Source organism: Vigna umbellata, chromosome 7 (genome assembly GCF_029865625.1).
Source record: "Vigna umbellata cultivar VRB3 chromosome 7, Vumbellata_1.0, whole genome shotgun sequence".
In the NCBI taxonomy this organism is placed as follows: domain Eukaryota; kingdom Viridiplantae; phylum Streptophyta; class Magnoliopsida; order Fabales; family Fabaceae; genus Vigna; species Vigna umbellata.
The window spans coordinates 7,008,628-7,032,185 of NC_142171.1; the positions used below are offsets into that span (position 1 = coordinate 7,008,628).

The window sequence follows — 23,558 nt, forward strand, 5'->3', positions numbered from 1 at the left end:
GTACAGAGCAGATGAAATGACTAAGAGTTTCAAATTTACATTGGGGATGGAGTTTAAGCCATTGAAAGATTTTAAAAGTGCCCTACAGGAGCATATGCGTCAAGGGGGAAGAAGAACATCCTCAAGATTGGCTGCACAATTTCTAGGGTCTCAAGCCAGTTGCACTTGACATCCATAGACTTTTTTTAATGCTATAATGCTTTAACTGGTTGGGACCCACTTCGGGAGACCATTTGTAATGGGCACAGTATTTTTTGGACAACTTGTTTGTCATATAGTGTACCACATCCAATGTTAATTAAAGTACTAGGGGACCACTTCTTGTGTTAATTAAACTGCTGGGGGACCACTTCTTGTGTTAATTAAACTGCTGGGGGACCACTTCTGTAATTTCTTGTGTTGTTTTGTTGAATGCAATGCATTAACTTGGATGACATTTTACTCTTCATTGTCCCCTGTCCATTTCAGTCACTGTGCTTTAAATTACTTGTTGGATTAGTTTTTTTCAAAGCAGTAGGGTGTTGGCATCTCATAATAATCTTGCAAGATTGATGTTATAAGTAGCTTATGCATCTTTTTCAGCTGGTTCAACACTGGTGCTTTCTGCTGTCACATTGTGCTTTCTGATGTTATAAGTATTTTTGTCACATTTTTATATAAACCATCCACATCCAATGATACTTGGTCATTCTTTATAATGCTTTTAGTGGTTCAAGACTTCATTCACATGTCTTGGCAACTTCATTTTTATAATGCTTTTACTGGTTCAAGACTTCATTTTTATAATGCTTTTACTGGTTCAATTACGCATACCACTATAATGCTTTTACTAGTTGACATTTTGGGTGTAACTGATTTTTATAAACTATGCTATAAAACTCTTTGATTTAAAATAACAACTATAATCACATAACAGAACACAACATTTTATTCAATTTAAAACTTGAAAGTACATCCACAACACAACATTACCAATCTAATTACAATTTATCTTCAGCACAAACATAAAACAAAACATCACTGTTAATGCCCATAATGACAATACAAACAAGACCAACATCATTTTGAACTTTTTTCTCTCTTGCTCTAATTTCCTCTTCAACTTGTCCTTCTTCTTCCTTAGATCCAAGACAACATTTTCATTAGAGACTTCAACTTCTTCACTCCTCCTTTGTAAGCTTCCTTCAATTTTCGAGTCTCCTTCATCAACCCATTCAAAGTAGTTACAACTTGAATTACTCTGCAAAAGAAATTACAAATCACGAATACAAACTTCATCACAATAAGTAAAACATTTTCTCACTTACTGCCCAATTTCTACATCTATAAAACAGTCTCCCTTTGTTCTTCAATGTAGTTGCCTTCAACAGCAACAATCTTTCCCCACAACCACAATTTCTTGTAGCTAAGTCAGAGGAGGATCCACATGTTTGGGACATTCCAAAACCAATACTCCTTCGCGTGCAACCATTTCCTCCTCTGTCAGCTTCCATTTCCCTGATACAGTAATTTCCAAAGTAAATCAACTTCGACTACTCCCAACAAAAACCCTATATCCCAAATCCATCCATTCAGACGAAACGAAAGACGAAAATCAACTTACGTGACCATTTACGCCAATGTTGAAGAAGATGAAATCCAACCTTTTGCGGTTCACTGAAACCTTCTTCCCAGCTGAAATTATGTGCTTATCACCGAAACCTTTTGAAGAAGATGACCCTCGTCTTTGATTCACTTAAGAAGATCCAATCCCTTATCTCCGTCAGCTCATTTAATCACTAATCAATTTCCATTTAAAATGTTTTAACACGTGGCAAATGTTACAAACGATAGCTGTCATCCCACGTGCCTATACGTTAGCCACATCACCCGAATTTTAACGCCGTTTGTATTGGAGGACCAAAAATAATGGTTTCCTTAAGGACAGGGATCTAATCGTGAAAAGTTTGAAATAGGGACGAAAAATAAAAACGCTTGATAGTTTAGGGACTAAAAACATATTTAACCCAAAAATTTAATACTATATGAAAGGTATTCTTTCAATTTAATATATTTAGTAAAGAAAAATGCATATTTTATAGTAAAACATCCGCCATTAGCTTAAAAATTGCTCAAAATCAGTGCATTAAACCAAGTTGAACCAATTTTTGATACTTATAAATTTTGAAAATTAAAAAAGTTTTATTTATTTAATATTTTCATGCGAATATGAAATACTTTTTAATTATTTTTTTTACAATAATTTACTCGTTACGTCCGACTTTCATATAACTTTATACTATGCATGAATTGATATTTGTTTTTTTAATAAATTAATTATAAATTATCCTGTATTTTACATATGCTTGTTATGCTATCTTTTATATTGCATGTAAACTGGTTCTTGTTAATAAATATTATTCCAATTCGTAACTTATCATGATTATTATTACCATGGACTAAAACTAGTGCAGTAAAAAGAAGAAACTGGAAGGAGTATTTATTTTTATTGAATAATGATCAATAAATACAGAGAGAGAGAGAAATGTGGTCAACTCAAACAAATTTAAATATTCACCAAATGGAAGCCTATGCAACTATAAAACTGCTACCTGGTTATGTGTTTCAATTGCATCTTGCATCCACCTTAAAACAGCTACAAAATGGGTGAGAGAAGACACAATTTTGCAGTAATAATGGTGTTTGTTCTTTGTATGTCTATGGTTTCAACAAAGATGGTTTATAGAAAATTGTTTTATGTTGGGATATAATGGTGGTTGTTCTCTGTATCTTTCGAGTTGTTTAAAGTGTACCCATTTATCTATAGATAAGTAGTAGTGAAAAATTTACCTATAGATGGATTATAAATTACTCACTGAAAATTATTTTTTACGGACCAATAATTTGTATGAAATTTACCTATGCGCTGATCAATGATAGATTTTTTTTTGTTGGTAAATTGTGGATATTTGTATGTACTTACGGAGTTTTGTTATTACTTACAAATTTTAACTATAAATAAATGTATTTTTTTCAGTCGTGGATTGCAGTGTTGTTGGTTTCTTATGATTCTAATACTTAAAATCACATTGTGGACTGCAGTGTTGTTGGTTTCTTATGATTCTAATACTTAAAATCACATTGGCTTCACCCATGTCTTTCATTTCAAAATTTGATCCTAGAAACAATTTAGTTCTAGCGACAATCTCATTGCATGTACCAAAGATTAACATGTGATCCACATACAAACATATAATGACACAATGACCATTTTCAAATTTAGAGTAAACACATTTATCAACATCATTAGGTGAAAAACCATCACAAAGCAACACATTATCAAGTTTTTCATGCCATTGTTTTGGTGCTTATTTCAACCCATACAAGGATTTTAAGAGTTTACGTACTTTATCCTCTTGACCAAGTACAACACACTCTTCAAGTTGAGTCATATAAATTTCCTCCTCTAAATCACTATTCAAAAAGGTTGTTTTAACATCCATCTGATGTATCACTAGTTTATGGATAGTTGCTAGAGCTAACAACACTCGGATATCCTAGTCACAGGAGCAAAAATATCAAAGTAATTTATGTTGGGTTTTTGAGTAAAGCCTTTTGCAACTAACCTTGCCTTATATTTCTCTATGGATCCATCGAGGTGATATTTTTTCTTAAAGATCCACTTACAACCAATGAGTTTTTCTCCTTTAGGCAAATCTACTAAAGTCCAACTATTGTTTTTCTGAATTGATTCAATTTCAATCCTAATGGCCTTATCCCATTGTTTTGCATCAGGAGCACTAGTAGCTTCTACAAAGCTTGTTGGATCATTATCGACAAGTATAAAAGTCATTTCCAAAGGAAGTTTTCTTTCTTTGTCTTTTACTTCTTCTCAAATCCTCATTCATGGTATCACTATTATTATTATAATCAATAGGATGAGTGTTGAACAACTTTTAGTCGCATCAAAGCTCAACAAACCTAAATTCCCCACTAATGTAGTATAGGGACAACCTAGGGTCTAATCTAAGGACTTGGTACTTATTAAGCTAGAATTGTAGAATTAAAACCTATTTATTTATAGGTTAAATATGTTTTTAGTCCCTCAACTATCAAGCGTTTTTATTTTTCGTCCCTATTTCAAACTTTGTACGATTTGATCCCTGTCCTTAAGGAAACCATTATTTTTGGTCCTCCAAAACAAACGGCGTTAAAATTCGAGTGATGTGGCTAACGTATAGGCACGTGGGATGACATGTATCCTTTCTAACATTTGTCACATGTGTTTACATTTTAAATTGAAATTGATTAATGATTAAATGAGATGACGGAGATAAGGGCTTATATACTTACTAAGGGATGGGATCTTCTTAAGCGAATCAAAGACGAGGAAAGACGAGCACATAATTTCAGCTGGAAAGAAGGTTGAAGGTGAACCGCAAAAGGTTGGATTTCATCTTCTTCAACATTGGTGTAGTTGGTCATGTAAGTTCATTTTCGTCTTTCGTTTCGTGTGAATGGATGGATTTGGGATATAGGGTTTTTGTTGGGAGTAGTCGAACTTGATTTAGTTTGGAAATTACTGTATCAGGGAAATGAAAGCTGACAGAGGAGGAAATGGTTTCACGCGAAGGAGTATTGGTTTTGGAATGTCCCAAACATGTGGATCCTCCTCTCACTTAACTTCAAGAAATTGTGGTTGTGGGGAAAGATTGCTGCTGTTGAAGGCAACTACATTGAAGAACAAAGGGAGACTATTTTATAGATGTAGAAATTGGGCAGTAAGTGAGAAAATGTTTTACTTATTGTGATGAAGTTTGTATTCGTGATTTGTAATTTGTTTTGCAGAGTAATTCAAGTTGTAACTACTTTGAATGGGTTGATGAAGGAGACTCTAAAATTGAAGAAAGCTTACAAAGGAGGAGTGAAGAAGTTGAAGTCTGTATTGAAAATGTTGTGTTGGATCTAAGGAAGAAGCAGGACAAGTTGAAGATGAAATTAGAGCAAGAGAGAAAAAAGTTCAAAATGGTGTCGGTCTTGTTTGTATTGTCATTATGGGCATTAACAGTGATGTTTTGTGTTATGTTTGTGCTGAAGGTAAATTGTAATTAGATTGGTAATGTTGTGTTGTGGATGTACTTTGAAATTTTAAATTGAATAAAATGTGGACAACATATGTGATTACGTTGTGTTATGTGCATTTCTGTTATGTGATTATAGTTGTTATTTTAAATCAAAGAGTTTGACAGTATAGTTTATAAAAATCAGTTACACCCAAAATCTCAACCAGTAAAAACATTATACTGTTATGCGTAATTTGGACATGGTTTATATAAAAATGTGACAAAAATACTTATAACATCAGAAAGCACAATGTGACAGCAGAAAGCACCAGTATTGAACTTGATAAGGTTTTTCACTTATAACATCAATCTTGCAAGATTATTGAACCTGAAAACATACATCAAAAATAGCATCTCTGTCTATTATGAGATGCCAACCCCCTACTGCTTTGAAAATAACTAATCCAACAAGTAATTTAAAGCACAATGACTGAAATAGATAGTGAACAATGAAGAGTAAAATGTCATCCAAGTACAGAGCATTGCATTGAACAAAAATAACATAAGAAATTACAGAAGTGGTCCCCGAGCAGTTTAATTAACAAAACAAGTGGTCCCCTAGTACTTTAATTAACACAAGAAGTGGTCCCCTAGTACTTTAATTAACATTGGATGTGGTACACTATATGACAAACAAGTTGTCCAAAAAATACTGTGCCCACTACAAATGGTCTCCCTAAGTGGGTCCCAATTGCAAAAAAAAAGTCTGTGGATGTCAATTGGAACTCGCTTGAGACCCTAGAAATTGTGCAGCCAATCTTGAGGATGTTCTTCTTCCCCCTTGACGCATATGTGCAGCCCCTCTAAGTTGTGATGTTCTTTGACCTTGTGAGGTTGATGCAGATGGTTCAGCAGCCGCTGTAGTTCTTCTTGCAGATCCTCCCCTTCCAGTTGATGCAGATCCTCCCCTTCCAGTTGATGCAGATCCTCCCCTTCCAGTTGATAAAGATCCTCCCCTTCCACCTGATGCACTTCTTCTTGCAGATTCTCTCCTTCCAGTTGATATAGATTCTCCCATTGCAGATGTGCCTCTTGTGTCCTGTGAAAGGCTTAAGGTAGTTAGATTTGACATAGTTATAAATAAATGAACTTGTAAATAACATGTTCAGGAGGAAGTACCTTGCTTTTCTGCCCCTTTTTACAACTTCTTACATTGTGTCCATATGCATTACAACTGCTACACTTCATACCAATATTTTTCTTGGACAACTTTGAATGGCTGACATATTCATCAGCTTCTCTTCTTCTTAACTTTTTAGGCCTCCCAGGAGGTGTTTTAGAAGTGGGTGGTAGTAGTGGGGCAGTGTCGGATGTAGGCCAAAGTTGTTGTCCATTGATTGGAATTATTTGAGGTGCATAACAAGTGTTATAAGCATGTTTCTTGTAATATGGATGCACATAATCTTCTGGGTTTTCTAATTTATAATGTATGGCAGCGACAACATGTCTACAAGGTATTCCAACCAAATCCCAAAAGTAACAACTACAACTATGACTACTTATATCAACTACAAACTTGTCCATTGTAAAGCCATGAGTGACTTCAAATTTAGCACCCCCTGCCCAAACTGGAAGCCAATTCCCACTCCTTTCAACTTCCCTATCAAGTCTTTTTCTCGGTTTAGGCATAACATCACCAGGATAGTTGATCACTTTTTCTCTAAGTGTTGCAAACCTACTCATAATATATGACCTAATCCATTCCATCATAGTAATTATAGGTTTGTCTCTTGCCAGCAAAATAATACTATTAAATGACTCAGACAAATTATTGATCAACACATCACATCTAGGATAAGCACTAAATGCATGTTTACACCAAGATTTAGTTGGAATTGTCATTAACCAATTATAAGCATCACAATTCACAGTCTTCAACTCACCCATTTTTTTTCCCAGTCCTGAAAGTATGTTGCCTTGGCAGCCCCCATCATAAGGTCTCTAATGAGTAGTCCTCCACCAAATTTCTTCTTATAGTTGTTGTACAAATGCCTTAAACACAGCCTATGCTCCACCCCATTCAAAATCTCTTCAAATACTGCCATTAATCCCTGCCAACAAATGCCAACAGCCTTTAATAAAGTAACTTAACAATTTGAATTAAAGAGGGAATGAAAAAACATATTGATGTATAAAGTAACTTACCTTTTGCTGATCCGAAATAAAGATCCACCGTTGACAATCTATGCCCCCAATATCACCCAGCAGCAGGCTCAAAAACCACCTCCATGTCTCTTTGCATTCATTTTCAACCACAGCAAAAGCTAGTGGGAAATATTGGTCATTAGGGTCTCTTGCCACTGCCACTAACAACTGACCTCCATATGTTGTCTTCAAATGACAACCATCTACCCCAATGAATGGCCTACAACTACCTAAGAACCCCTCTTTACAGCCCTCTAAACACATGTAAAATGCCCCAAACCGTGGTGGCAAAGTGGGTTGGGGTTGATTGACCTTAATCTTGAATGTTCCAGCCTTTACTCTTAGCAACTCAGCCACATAATCATACAAACGTCCATATTGTCGTTCTCCATCACCCACGAAAGAATCCATAGCAATTTGCTTTGCTCTTCCTGCTTTCCAAGGAGTAATTCCAACACTAAAGGACATTTTGATTTCATCTATGATTTGGTTCACTGTCATGCCTCCCACATTTACAAATCTGTCTACCAATACTTGTGCAATCCATTGCACACTTGCACTTTTGTTACCAAAAACCCTTCCACACTTGTGACGTCCAACGAGAGTTTTCACTCTAAAAGTTTCCCTTCCTCCTACCTTGCTAGCCATAATTACAAAACCACATCCCTTTTTACAAACTGCCCTCACTCTCTTCAAATCATTCTTAACAAACTTCACTTCTTTGCCATTTAATACGCTATGCTCCTGTAGGGCACTTTTAAAATCTTTCAATGACTTAAACTCCATCCCCAATGTAAATTTGAAGCTCTTGGTCATATCATCTGCTCTATACTTTGGAAACTTCCTCCTATTCTCACTAATAGCCTCATCACTATCCACATTTGAAGACAATTCATCAGTATTGTAATCTTCATTTATCTCATGCTCGTGGTGTCCAACATCTTCGTTAATCATAAATGACCCCTCACCACCACCGTTTCTTCTCCTCACACTTTTCTTCCTCTTTTTCATTGTACTCCACCTCTCTAAAACAGGATTAATATTTCTTCTTTCTTCCTCCACCCTCTCATCCTCCATCCCGAACCCATCATCATCATTTTCCATTCTTTCCTCTTCACTATCATCCACATTTTCCACCACTTCTTCCTCAACCACATTGCCCTCTTCCTCTTCCTCTTCCTCATCAACATAAGCCTCTTCCTCACCCCTCTGTACATATTCGTCCTCAACATTCCCCTCTTCCTCTTCGTAATCCATTAGGACATCTTCTACTTCCACATTCCCCTCCACCCCACCAACAAAACCATGTTCTATATCCACTACATCATCTTCTTCAGCCACATAAGCATGTGCTTCACCAACATAACCATCTTCTTTATCCACTGCATCATCTTCTTCAGCCACATAAGCATGTGGTTCACCAACATAACCATCTTCTTTATCCACTGCATCATCTTCTTCATCCACATAAGCGTGTGCTTCACCAACATAACCAACTTCTTCATCCACAATAGCATCTTCTTCAACAACATATGCATGTATATGTTTCACCTCTTCTTCCATATTTACCTCTTCCTCCGTCTCCTGTACTGCCTCTTCACCAAAACACAAAAACTTAACTTCATCTGGCTGACTAGGTTGTGCATGTTGGACATAGATTTCAACCTCATCATTATTTGCCTCTGCATAGTTAGCCAAGAACAGTGCTTCCCTGTCATCACTGAGTAATCTCAGGTTGTTCATCGCCTTTTGTTTTGCCCCCTTCCACCATAGCTTGAACTCTGCATCATACTTGAATTCTTTAACATATCCCACTGCTTCAAAGTAAGACCACCTGTCCGGATCAATTCCTTTTATAACATGTATTTCTCCTCCCACATATTCTATTCCCTTATTCTTCACGAACTTCCCCATGTGATGCAGAGAAAAATCAAAAACCATTGCTAATCCTACATTGTAAAATGCAAAGTTTACTCACACAATGCACAACAAGCAATGGAGTGACAGTAAACGTAAACGAAAAGAACAAAATTACCTTCTTCGAATCGCCTTCCTTACACACACAATGCAAATGAACACTGGAGCAACAACAATCGCCAAACCAAATTGATGGAACCACAACCCTAATCGCGACTTAGGTTCAAGATAAAACAAAGTTATCAACCCCAATTTTGATTCGCTTAAGAAGATCTCATCCCTTAGTAAGTATATAAGTCCTTATCTCCGTCATCTCATTTAATCACTAATCAATTTCAATTTAAAATGTAAACACATGTGGCAAATGTTAGAAAGGATACGTGTCATCCCACGTGCCTATACGTTAGCCACATCACCCGAATTTTAACGCCGTTTGTTTTGGAGGACCAAAAATAATGGTTTCCTTAAGGACAGGGATCAAATCGTACAAAGTTTGAAATAGGGACGAAAAATAAAAACGCTTGATAGTTGAGGGACTAAAAACATATTTAACCCTTTATTTATTTATTAAAAACTAAGGCTAGGTGGGGAAAAAATATAAAACTGACTAGTAATGCATATATCTACTTGAACTAATCAATGAATGCAAGAGAATATGATGAAAACAGAAACTATGTAAAAATAGATGCACTGATAATGAAGAAATAAAATGAATGATGCATGGATGAATAAATGCAAAGAAAGAAAAATAATGCATGACTCCTAACCTAAAATGATATACTAATGCATCTAATGGAACCTAAAAACAGTATTCTTATCACATTAACCATGGAGAGAACCATAAAAAAAATGAAATGTAAAACAAGCAATTGAAATAACTATAGTGAATAGTGAAGGAAGAAACATATGACAACTAAAGATAGAAATGGGAGATCAAAACCTAAGCACCTATAATGGGAACAACTCAGAAAATAGAGTAAAGTTCAAACACAGTCAATGCATTAGGTTTAATTTGAAACTTTAAAACATACTGTGACTCAAGAAGACATCTTGGAAAAGTAGGCCCTCTTTGGGGTCCTAAGGTATTTGAATCAAACACCACTAATATGCACAGTTTCCTTTAAATCTCAAGTTGAACCCAATTGCCTACAACTGCACTCTCCCTTATATCAAACTATCTAAAATTTCCTAAATAGATCACTCAAAATCAAACAAAATCCACAATGAATGTAATCTAAAACTGAAATCATAAAGAAAGTGCAGAAAAATAAAGTAAAGGCAATATCAACTAACTAATAGTACATAATAGTAAAAGCTATGTCTAAAAGAATCTTCAAAAATGTAATTTCAAATCAAGTAAAAGCAATATCATAGGCTTAAAACATAAACTCATATGCAAGAATTAAAGAACATTAGAAACATAAATTGATTCCACGATTGAAACTAAAACAAGGAAAATTTTATTGAAAGCTGAAAGTAAAGATACAATTGATACCAGAAATCAAAGAAAATCGCAAAGTTTGTCACCCAATGTGATTGTCTCTGCGTTCCAGTGAAAAGAGCAGAGTTCTAACACTATGAAAGCTTAAAATTCTAAAACTAAAGCAGGAATTGAAAACCCTAAGCTAGGTAGCGTCTGTCACCCACTACCATGCACTATCTGTCACCCAATGCACGTACTTTGTTCATTATAAGACCTCCCTTTTATAGGGAAAGTTCAGAGACAGAAAAAGAAATAAAGGGGAAAAAAATAGGGGAAAGGGGGAAGAACTTCAACTAACTCGGAAGCTTCTCGATTCCACTCCAACTAACTCTGACCAGGAATCGTTCAAGCTTCGCACGTCTGATCATCCTTCTAATCCGATCACCTTATGGGCTGACCTCCTTCCCAGGTCTGATCATTCTTCTAGGCTTCGTCCCACTTGAACCCTAGCACATGGGTTCTTTTCTTCTCCTCAAAATGCACGAGATTGCTTCTTTCTGCCAAATGAATTGCTAAGGTAAAGACCCCCTAAGGCAGCTGCTGCCAAGATGCACCAAAACAGCGTCGCCACACTAAGACGTAGGCTCAAATTCAATTAAATCTGTAGTAGCGGCCCAACAGTATTGGCAGCCCAAAGCATTTTAATTAATGGGTGTTACTCCCTCCACCACCACAACTTGCTTCCTCCACCACCCCATTCCCCTTTTACCCTTTTCTTTATTTTTCCATTCCTATTTTACCCTTATTAAAATTTTAGGGTTAATATTATTTAAAATCTCACGTGGACATTCATTCTCTTTATCATTCTTCCCTCTTTCTCTTTATTATTTTTCCCAAGTTGTCTCTTATGTTCCACTACCCTTGGGTTGTCTCTCATGTTCCACTTCTTCTCTTTTATAGAATTGTGACGTGAGAGTGTGGTGGACTTTGTCTTTAGTAAGATTGAAAGTGGGGAAAGCAATTCATCTTCAGCCGTGAGTGTGGTGGTGCTTCAAGGTGCTGGTTTAGAGGCGTGAGAGGTTCAGAGGCGTGAAGGTGCGTAATAAAACCCTAAAATATAAACCGTATAATCTTTAAACGGATGTGAGCATTCATCAACGAATGTCAACATCCGTTTAAAGATTATACGATTTATATTTTACAGTTTTTTTATATTAATTTTGAAGATATTTAAATGATATAATTTATATTTTTTGATATATTATTTTTGAATATATTTTGATGTATTTTAATAATGTATTTTTGAGGATCTTTATTGTTATTAGTATATATTTAGATTTTTTTTTTATTTTTCACGTTATATATATTAGGTATTTTGTATAATATATATTTTTATATATGACTTTTGTATTCTTTAATAACTTTATAATTATATAAAAAGTTATTTATTAGTTTAATTATATGAAATATATAATTTTATTATGTTATTATTTTTATATTTGTTTGATTAATTATTAATTATATTAATAAGATTTATTATAATTTTATAGGTGATTATTGTTTAAAATGGAAGAATATCTTCATATGCAAGTTGGTTCTAGTTTGATATCTGATTTCTCTTCATTCATTTGCAAAGTTGGAGAGGGAGATTTGACAAATAAATTTACCACGAATGAAATATTTCGTTCACGGGAGCACTTAATTGCATGGGTAAGATGGATGGCTTATGATTTAGGATTTGTTGTGGTAATAGTAAGATCTGATATAGCTACTGGTGTACGGGGAAGAAAAACGTTCGTCATACTTGGATGTGAAAGAGGAGGAAAATATCGGAAATAAAAAGCCCATGCGGTGCCTAGTGTATACGACACTCGTAAATGTGAGTGTTCGTTTAGATTAAAAGGTAAACCAGGTTCAGACGGTGATGGATGGGTGTTGAAGGTGATGTGTGGACATACAACCTTGATTTGGCTGAAACTTTAGTTGGACATCCTTATGCTGGCAGGTTAAATATGAGTGAGCAGTCATTACTGGTTGATATGACAAAGAGTAAAGTTACACCTTCAAATATTTTATTAACCCTCAAACAAAATAATGATCGAAATGTCACAACGATTAAACAAATCTACAACGCAAGATAAGCGTATAAACGATCATTGAGAGAGTCCAGAACTGAACTACAACAAATTATGATGTTGTTGGATCGGGATAAGTACATTCATTGGAGTAGGTGTGCCGACGATTCAAAGGTTGTTACTGACCTATTTTGGACACATCCTGAAGCGGTGAAATTATTAAACTCATTTAATGTTGTATTTTTTATGGATTCCATATATAAAACAAATAGATATAGATTTTCATTGCTTGAGATTGTGGGCACGACGTCTACAGGGTTAAACTTCTCTGCAGCATTTGCTTTCTTGTCTACTAAACGACAGAGTAATTTCACATGGGCTTTGGAAAAGCTGAAATGTTTATTTTTAACATCTGAGGGTGGTCCTAAAGTCATTGTCACTGACCGAGACTTGGCTTTGATGAATGTCATTGCAAATGTATTCCCTGAGTCATATAAGATGTTATGTGAGTTCCAGATCCTTAAAAATGTTAAAGCTAAATGCAAAATGTTAGTTCATTCTACTGAGGTTTGGGGTGTGTTGATGGATGCATGGCAAAATGTGATGGATTGTAATGATGAGAGCTTGTTTGCTAAGTATGTGAATGGTTTTCAATACACGAGCAGATCATGGCCTTTGTTCTTTGAATATGTGAATCAGACTTGGATTATTCCGTACAGTACATACTTTGTAAAGTTTTGGACGAACAAAGTAATGCATTTAGGGAACACAACCAGAAATAGGTATGTTGTAATGTTATTTTATTTATTTGTTTTGTAGATAAATATTTATTTGCACTTGTTGATGATTTTTTTTTATTTATTTCAGGGTTGAGTCTGCTCATTGGAGTCTGAAGAAAGTTCTGAGCAATAGTATGTGTGATTTGTGTTCTTGTTGGGATAGTATTCATAACGTTGTTATCCTACAACACAACAAGATTAAGGCGTCATTTGAAAGAATTATGTTGCTCACAAGTGACCCTTTTAAAGGATACAAATATAAAAAACTTATTGGGCGTGTCTCTCAATATGCATTGGATCTCATTGCTAAGGAATTGGAAAGAGTGCAGCAAATAGGATTGGACTCATCAAAGTGTGGATACGTATTGAGGCGTACATTTGGTGTCCCATGTGCATGTGAATTAGCACAATATGATGTTGGATTGATCCCTTTGGGTGAATTTCATATCATGTGGCGAAGATTGCATTTCTCAAATGTTGAATTAAATGAAACTAAGCCCGAGTTATCCATTAAAGATGAGTTGAAACAAGTACAAGAACGATTCAATGAGGTTGACATTGGAGGTAAAATCACCATCAAGCAAAAGTTACTTGAAATTACTTGTCCTACATTGACATCAATGGTCCCTCCATTACATAAAGTCAAGACAAAGGGTGCTAAAAAAAAGTAAAGTTCAACGAAGAGAAAGGTCTACTATGCGGGATCCATCATATTTTGAGTATGTCGATGCCTTTCATTCAATCATAGAATCTTCAATTGTGAAAAGTAAATTACAATCAAAGCCAAATGTAGTGAAGAAAAAGAAAGTTCCAATGATAGACCAGTTTCATTCTATTACTCACCCATTCATTGTGGACGTTGTTGATGTTGTGCCTGATGGTCACTGTGGATATAGATGCATTGCTGCCTCGTTGGGACTCGGAGAAGATTCATGGCCCGTTATCAGAAATGATTTGTACAAAGAACTCAGTCAATGGCGTGATGAATACGCAAGCCTAGTAGGAGGGTATGATAGACTAGAAGAACTGAGGAACTCTTTGTTGATTATGAAGTCACAGCCGACGGTAAGTGTTTCCTGTTTTATGTATTTTATTTATTATATTTATTTTATCTAACAACTTGTTTGATTCATAACAGGTTAACATGAATAAGTGGATGACATTACCAGACATTGGTTATGCAATTGCTAACCGATATAATGTCATATTAGTGTGTATGTCATCATCTCAAAATTATACTATCTTCCCACTACGTTCCACATCACCTTCTGATATAAATCAACATCGGTTAATTTGTATAGAACATGTTCATGGATGTCATTTCGTGCAGGTAATTGTATTATTTTGTGATTTCATTTGAAAATTACTTATAACTCAATTAACTATTGTAATTTGTATTGTGGCAGGTTAAGTTACAAGAAGATTGTCCTTTGCCCATGGTCAATACCATCTCCTCAACCCAATGTTATCCTGAGGCACGAGCGTGGTCATCTATGTATACTAGTAGGATGCAAACATTTGCACACCTGATGGGCGTAACGACATCTTATGTTGACTTGGGTAATTCATGATATTTATAAAGATATGTAAAAATACACTATTACTTTTTGATAGGTGTATTTTAAGCTTTTTGATAGACCTACACAATTCATTCAACTAAAATACTAAACATTTACTTTTTGTTAAAGTGTTTCCTAGATGTATATCTCTCCCTTCTTTTCCTTTACGTAACTCCTAATAAAATATTATATATATATAACATCTAATATAATATATTATATATTTATATATACATATATTTATCTTGAAATAAGTACTACATGCAAGGATTCCATATAAAGTATTATTAATGGTGTATATTTAGATTAATACAAAATAAAAACGAATAATATAATCTTTGTAGAAAATTCTAGTACTGTACCACATTCATTTAACAATGTAAGTTTTATAAAAATTAAATTACAACTCTAAGCCATTAGTTGAAATAAACCTGTACACCATATTTATTAAACGAAAATCATATTAAATGAAAATAGGGTCAATGACATAATATACTTCAGGCCTAATTTTGGAAAATAAAATGATTTAACGAACATTTAAGGTAAAGATTAGGGTATCCAAAATAACACAATCTCGTGAGTCATAGTTTGTTAAAAAAATGAAATACAAAATCCTATCAATTAGACGTCGACCGTCTACCACGCACGTGCCTCTGTCCTCTCCTAGTTGGAGAATATTCGTTGATGCCCTCATTAGCAATATGAAGCAGGTTCACCGATACCTGATGTGCAACAGTACCCTTGGTCACATGACGACATGATATCAACGATTGTAACATTCTCGCCATTCGCCTAAATCTAGGCTGCATTATAATTATATCCAACAAATAAATAAACATGGTTAAGAAAATTTAATAACATAAGCAATGAAAAATAGCATACCACAACGCCAGATGGTGAAGGTGGAGAGGATCTACGATGGGGTCGTGCCTCCTGTGGAACATTGGGGCACTGTGTAGGCACAAGAGCCGGTCTCGCGTCAGGTGGAGTAGGAATAATATAGGGATGTGAAACCCTCCTAAACCACTGTATGTATCCATCGACACATTCATAAGGGTATGATGCTTGTCTCACATTCGTAATAACGTGATTCATGAAGTGCAACCACACATAATCAACAACGACTACATCTGCATCTGCAACGGCAGTGGGTGGTCGTGGAATCTCCTGGTATAACCCAAACTGCCTCATCACACGCTCAGGCAAATGACGGGAAAGGGTGTCACTAATCTGAAGCCATCCAGAATACATACAAATGCCAAAGAATGGACGAATGCCCCGATGTCCCTCATATGGATGCCATACAACTCCACTGTATGTCAGGCCATCCAACTGCGACCGAATCTCTGCAAGAGTCAAACTCTGCCGAGGGCTCTGCCACCTAGCCGCACGTGATGTGGTCTCATCATAAGAAGACACCAACCGCTCCTTCCCATGGTAGGGAAATGCTCGTATATCCAACTCTAAAAATGCAATTATTCAATTAAATATCTTTCTTCTTTGAACATCGAAATAAGTACATCAAATAAATGTGAAGAGTATATGTATGTACTTGAAACAAGGTCAGAAATCCAGCCATCTGCTTCGTGGAAGCCAGACTCGCATCCCCGAGCTGGTCGTACAAATGGGCGAGTGCAGCAATACCCCAAGCATATCTACCACACGCGTGTACATCTCTAAATAATAGAAGGTAAGACACACGTATAGAAGTGGCACTTTTATTTGCGAAAATCGTGCATCCTACTAGATGCAACAGATATGATCTGGCAGCATAGTCCTACTGTTGCGACTGACACCTCTAAACATATATCTCTCTTAGCCAGCTGAGTCTGACTTTCGGACCACGTGCATCCTCCATCTCAGCACCAGCTGTGCCACCATCAATGCCGAGCAGTTCTACAAGGGTTGTACAAGCCTCCTCAAACTCCAACTCCTCCAAATCACATAATTGTCCCAGTACCAGAAGGTGAAGTAAAGTGGAGACATCGTCAAGAGTGATCGACATCTCCCCTACAGGGAGATGGAAACTACTCGTCTCAAAGTGCCATCTCTCTATGAAACCGAGCAACAAGCCCTTATCAACGTAACCATAGCAAATATTTGTGAGAGGCATCAAAGCGGAATTCAACACAATGTGTTGAATTCCTTCGGCGCACGGTCCTAACTTATTAATTTTTTTACCATGGGAGATCAACTTCAGTATCTCCTCTCGATCCTACACAACAATATTTAATATCAATTGTATTCGACAAAAACTTAATAATTAAAATTAAAGTTATACACTCACCCGACCCTGCGAAATTCCATAAGCAACATGCTGAACATAGTGTGTCAGCAATGAAGCATCACATGGACCTCCAGGAAATCCACCAACATCCTCCTCCTGTATGTGAGGAACATCGACATGTTCCTCCTCCTCATTATCGTCAAGAGGGAGCCTCAAATGCCTCCTCGTGAACAGGACCCTCATAGGCCTCATATGCCTCCTCCTCAAACGCTCGGTCCTCGGCTATAGGGTCATCTTGAATTGGAGCTGCACGTCTTCTCCGAGTTGAAGCTGTAGGTCGTCTCCTACCTTCACCCTGTGATGGACAAATTTATGATCACCAAAATATGATGTCACAAACTTGTTGAACAATCGGCAAGTATGACCGAATCGTTTCAAGTAATAAACTCAGTAAGACCAAGTATCGTTCTCCCAAAGGACTCACGGCCTAGTTTAGTTGTGTGGTTCGTTGATTAGCTAAGACTTAAGAACGAAATATTTGAAGTTTAATATGCAAAACAGAAAATAAACATGTATGCATGAGATTTTGATCAATGGCAAAAGCAAAAGACAAGCACTTTCAATGAAATATATATGAATATGTTGTTGGGGGTCAATTTCATCTTATCCACTCTCATATATTTTAGGAATTCAACATTCAAATCATCATTGTTAATGCCACTCTCTAAATTACCTTGTCAAGAAGGCCTATCCCTAATTACGAGTTCATACAATTCCTAGCATTCCTAATAATTAGTTCTCTTAGCACAGGAGCTTAACGACAACCAATATAATATTGGGAGTAATTCCCCGGATCTAGACTTCCCCGTACGTTCCCGTATCGACAAAATCAATAATCATGCATTGAATGAGTTAAACAAAGCAAGCATTAGGCAAAGAGGAAAAACCCTAACTAATGATGAAGGAAAGCATAAATCTTAGATTAAGATGCAAGCACAAATTCCATATATGAGAGCTTCAAAAGATTACATTGATTCCCCAACAAACATACAAGGTTTAGTTCGCCATATTCATGGTGAACCTAGATGAACAATAATGAAAGAATGAAAGATAAAACCCTAGAAAGGTGAAGAGGTAGCCTGAGCATCCAAGATCCTCCTTCAAAGGGGTGGAAGAGAGAGTGTTTGCTTTGTTTCTGCCAAAGATACCAAACCCTAAGACATCTAGGTCTTTAAATAGGACATAAAAATAATAGAAAACGGGTCCAGGCCCAAACAGATCATAAAATCGCATAAAACTGGCCCAAAACTCGTCTGGTTGACTTTTTTCGTATTCTGGTTGACTGGTTGACTTTTTGGTTGACTGGTTGACTTTTCTGGTTGACTGGTTGACTTTTCTGGTTTCTGATTGACCTTTCTTATTCCATCTCTCTCGTTCTTCACTTCTTTCACTAAATTCACCTTAAAACCTGCACAAAAACAATGAAATCAAGCATAAACCTGTCCAGCTCTCTTATTTCTGAAAATATGGATAAAAGCATGATTTCAAGCTAGTTTCTAAGTGTAAAGGCTGCTTTTTGTGTCAATTTTAAGCATGAAAATAACAGTTTTTCAACTGTTATCACAACCCCAAACTTAGAACTTTGCTTGTCCTCAAGCAAAGAAGATGTAACTCAATTTTCAACCAATTCATATGATGGTTCACTCATTCAAAAATCCTCTTTTTCAAGATAAGTAACAACTTCACTCAAACTTATGACCAAGAGTTCAATCAAGATGTGCACATGCTTTAGTGTTCACAAAGTCATTTAAATTCCAACAAATGCTATTTTTCATGAATGATCAATCAATTAAGCATGGATGTTCATGTGCTTATGGAATATTTCCTCACTAGGTAAAGTGTTTCACTCAACACACAAGTGTATAAGAGGTAAAGTGTTTCACTCATTCACTCCACTATCACAATGTTACATGAATCAACTTTGCCTTTCATTTTACCACAATCAAAAACATTCACAAGCATGCATCATCACAAGGACTTTTCAATGGCTTATAATGTGGCTGGGCTAACAAGAAAATTGGTTTTTCTGGATCACAAAATCCTTGAGTTAAGAGAATCATAACAAAATTTTTCTTATTCTTCCCAACTTGCCTTTGCATTTGCATTGAGCTTTGCTTCTTTTTCTTTTTTTTTTCTTTTTCTTTTTTTCTTTGCATATTCTTACTTTTTAGCTCTTAGCTCAATGCTTTTCCTTTTTCATGTTTTCCCAACAACCCCAAACTTGAACATTTAACAATACCACACAAGATCTTCTACTTAACTCAAGGTAAAGATTTTCAATCAAGGGTTTCAATGTATGTTCAAGGCTAAGGGTTCAAAGGATAGAACACAAAGTGTTCTCTTTTAGTGGGCTAACTTTATGAATCTGGCCAATAAAAAGGGTTCCAACAAACGGCCTTGATCACATGATGCAAAACAAGCAATTGATTCAATCATAGAAAACCTGGGCAAAATCATTCATGCTTTCAAAGTAATAGCATTCAAACATAACAACTCTGGAGCTCAAAACCTCATATATAAGCTCATTCACATTTGACATACACATCCTGCTTAATCTCACAACCACAATCATGATATCCTGCATTTGTTCACAAAGCTTGTGAATCACCTGTATAAGCATTTTATGTGCACATCTATCTCAACATCAATCAATCACTAATCATCATCAAGCATTACTTATCACACAATCACAGTTAATAGCAAACCATCATAACAAACCATGTTTCCAATAGAGTACATCAAACCCTAATCTAAAACGAAAAATAAATAAGTTTAGAAAACTTAAACCAACAAAAGCATAAGTCCTGCTCTAGTTATGATAGCATTCATCAGTAAATGCTATCTCAACTCCTCATCAATCTGAGCTGTCCTCTGTATCTTCCTCTTCTTGGATCTTATAGTCTTGATTCTTTTTGCCCGATGAGGAGGCCATCCCTGCATCAAACATAATTCACAAAACCAAAAGATACATTGTTAAGCATTAGTAAACCACAATGAAGAAATCAGCCCCTTCAATGATGCTCTCTCCCAACCCCAAACTTAGATGGAAAACTAGTGAGCAAGTGAGTGGAAGGGAGATTTTCTAAAGAGGGATGAGGGAAAAGTTGTTGAGAACCTTTGAAAAGGTATGTAGGAGTGTGTGTGCAGAGAGGAGTCTGAAAGTATGAGCAAATGCGCAGCCTAGGGTATAAAAATACCCTAATGGGGTCGGGTCCCGCTAAGGGGAACTAAAGCCCATTCTGCGAGAGTACCGCTCAGCGGCACTTTCGTGTTGTGCCTTTCTTCTTCCTAGCTTAGCTTAGGTGCCTTCTACTCATGCCCCTGACTTGCTCCCTACAATTAAGTTCTCAGATCACTCAAACATTTAATCCCTATCATGCAACTAAAGCAGAATCAAAACAAACAATACAGATAAAATCAATCAACTGGGTTGCCTCCCAGGTAGCGCTTGTTTAACGTCACGAGCCTGACCCAAAATCCTCCAGCACCCTTCAGTAGATGCAAATCTTTCTTACCAACACCCATCAGTAGATGTATACAAACATAGTATCCTTCAGTAGATACTCTTCCGCCTAACATCCATTAGTAGATGTAAACCCTGTAACAAACTTATAACAAAAACAAAAATACCCAAAAGTTCAAAATTACATCACCAAACAAAAAATTAAAAGTTCTTAAATCACTGGGTTGCCTCCCAGCAAGCGCTCTTTTAATGTCACTAGCTTGACCCAATAAAGCTCATGTTCCACCTTCTTTTTCTTCTTTCTACTGAACTTCTTCAGAAATTTGATCAAACCAGGAACCTGTTGCAATGTCTTAATCATAGGAACTTTAATCTCCAATTTCTTGAAGATTTCCATGAGGCACTTAAATTTCTTTTCCTTCCTATGATACTTCTTTGGATGAGGAAGAGGTTTTTCATATGATTCTTTCTTTTTTTCTCTCGTCCTCTTTTTCTTTTCTCTCACTTTCTTTTTTTCTTTTCTTTTTCTACTCACTTTCTCAATCTTCACACAAATTTTCTCTTCTTCTTTCTCTTCTCTCTCTTTTCTCTCTTCTCTCTCTTCTTTTTCAAACTCAACTTTTTCAACATTTACACTCACTAGCACTTCACACTCTTCCCTGAGGTTAACCTCAGTATTAGCCCCAAAATTTTTGTCAGGCCTTTCTTCCAAATGCTTGGTAATCTGACCCATTTGGATCTCCAAGTTCTTAATAGCGGCTTCAGTGCTCTTTTGAGAAGATTCAGTTTTCTGTATGAATTGCTGAAGAGTTTCTTCCAACCTTGTTGATCTTTCATTAAGTGTAGACATTTGTTGCCATAAGGTTGGTTGTTGCTTGTGAAATGGCCCTGATTGTCCAGCTTCCCTACTTTGTCCTTGACCAATACTTGAGTGTGGTTTCCACCCTTGATTATAGTTCCCTTGACGATATTGATTGGTCATGTAGTTTACATCCTCTACGGCTTCTACTGGAAAGGCACATTGACCATTAATATGGTCGCCTCCACACAATTCACACATCTGTGGTTGAACCTGTGCAACAGTCTTTAACTCTTTTAGCAGTTGTGCAAGTATCTTTGTGAGATTCTCCAATTGTTGAGTTAGTATCTTGTTCTGAGCTAGCAAGGCATCATTGGATTGCAATTGTAGAACTCCTTTTTGTTGAATAGGAGCTCCTCTTTCACTGTTCAGCTCATTATCACTAGTAGCCATATTGTCAATGATTTCTGTAGCTTCCTCTGGAGTTTTCCATTTGATATTTCCTCCTGCTGAGGCGTCAAGCATCATCTTGGTTTGTGAACCAAGACCTCCAAGGAAGGTTAGGACTACTTGCACATCATCAAAGTTATGCGTGGGTGTCTTTCTTAATAAGCTTTTATACTTATCCCATGCATGCCCCAGTGATTCCTCCATGCCTTGCCTGAAAGATGATATATCTTGCTTTCCTTTGTTTACCTTGGTAGAATTGAGTGCCCATATAGTTAAATTCTTGACCGAATTGCATCCTGAAAGCATTAGGCACAAAACTCTAGAAAATATTTGTTAGCACAAAAAGATATAGGAGAAGATATAGATTCAGAAGATAAAAGATTCAGAGGATAAAAAAAAATAAAATAAAATAAAATCTAATATAATCAAATCAAATAAAATAAAATAAAATCTAATCTAATCAAATCAAATAAAATCTAATCTAATCAAATCAAATCAAATAAAATAAAATAAAATCAAATAAGATAAAATAAAATAAAATCAAATCAAATAAAATAAAATAAAATAAAATAAAATCAAATAAGATAAAATAAAATAAAATCAAATAAAATCAAGTAAAATAAAACCAAATCAAATAAAAACCGAAAATAAAAACAGAAATTCAAAATTAAAGTCAAAGATAATCAATAATCACACAAATTAACCAGTTAAACCAGAGTCCTCGGCAACGGCGCCAAAAACTTGATGGACAAATTTATGATCACCAAAATATGATGTCACAAACTTGTTGAACAATCGGCAAGTATGACCGAATCGTTTCAAGTAATAAACTCGGTAAGACCAAGTATCGTTCTCCCAAAGGACTCACGGCCTAGTTTAGTTGTGTGGTTCGTTGATTAGCTAAGACTTAAGAACGAAATATTTGAAGTTTAATATGCAAAACAGAAAATAAACATGTATGCATGAGATTTTGATCAATGGCAAAAGCAAAAGACAAGCACTTTCAATGAAATATATATATGAATATGTTGTTGGGGGTCAATTTCATCTTATCCACTCTCATATATTTTAGGAATTCAACATTCAAATCATCATTGTTAATGCCACTCTCTAAATTACCTTGTCAAGAAGGCCTATCCCTAATTACGAGTTCATACGATTCCTAGCATTCCTAATAATTAGTCCTCTTAGCACAGGAGCTTAACGACAACCAATATAATATTGGGAGTAATTCCCCGGATCTAGACTTCCCCGTACGTTCCCGTATCGACAAAATCAATAATCATGCATTGAATGAGTTAAACAAAGCAAGCATTAGGCAAAGAGGAAAAACCCTAACTAATGATGAAGGAAAGCATAAATCTTAGATTAAGATGCAAGCACAAATTCCATATATGAGAGCTTCAAAAGATTACATTGATTCCCCAACAAACATACAAGGTTTAGTTCGCCATATTCATGGTGAACCTAGATGAACAATAATGAAAGAATGAAAGATAAAACCCTAGAAAGGTGAAGAGGTAGCCTGAGCATCCAAGATCCTCCTTCAAAGGGGTGGA

At 35.9% G+C, this 23,558-nt stretch overlaps 4 protein-coding genes and 1 pseudogene across 4 annotated transcripts; 2 read left to right on the forward strand and 3 right to left on the reverse strand.

Annotated features, from left to right (window-relative positions):
- Positions 1–5,817: 5,817 nt before the first annotated feature.
- Positions 5,818–7,147, reverse strand: LOC148195057 (uncharacterized; annotated as a pseudogene).
- LOC148195058 (uncharacterized) lies at positions 7,147–11,015 on the reverse strand. The gene is made up of 3 exons (XM_088095067.1): positions 10,946–11,015; positions 7,276–9,196; positions 7,147–7,153 (listed from the first exon to the last, which is right to left on the reverse strand). The coding sequence occupies exons 1-3, from the start codon at positions 11,013–11,015 to the stop codon at positions 7,147–7,149; spliced, it is 1,998 nt and encodes a 665-aa protein (XP_087951193.1).
- A 1,500-nt stretch (positions 11,016–12,515) lies between these two features.
- Positions 12,516–14,112, forward strand: LOC148195059 (uncharacterized). Its single transcript, XM_088095068.1, has 3 exons — positions 12,516–12,592; positions 12,935–13,444; positions 13,530–14,112. Exons 1-3 carry the CDS (start codon positions 12,516–12,518, stop codon positions 14,110–14,112), a joined length of 1,170 nt encoding a protein of 389 aa, XP_087951194.1.
- Positions 14,113–14,137: 25 nt separating this feature from the next.
- Positions 14,138–15,012, forward strand: LOC148195060 (uncharacterized). The gene is made up of 3 exons (XM_088095069.1): positions 14,138–14,506; positions 14,580–14,771; positions 14,848–15,012. The coding sequence occupies exons 1-3, from the start codon at positions 14,138–14,140 to the stop codon at positions 15,010–15,012; spliced, it is 726 nt and encodes a 241-aa protein (XP_087951195.1).
- Positions 15,013–15,617: 605 nt separating this feature from the next.
- LOC148195061 (uncharacterized) lies at positions 15,618–16,251 on the reverse strand. Its single transcript, XM_088094242.1, has 2 exons — positions 15,883–16,251; positions 15,618–15,803 (listed from the first exon to the last, which is right to left on the reverse strand). The coding sequence occupies exons 1-2, from the start codon at positions 16,249–16,251 to the stop codon at positions 15,618–15,620; spliced, it is 555 nt and encodes a 184-aa protein (XP_087950368.1).
- Between the last annotated feature and the right edge of the window lie 7,307 nt (positions 16,252–23,558).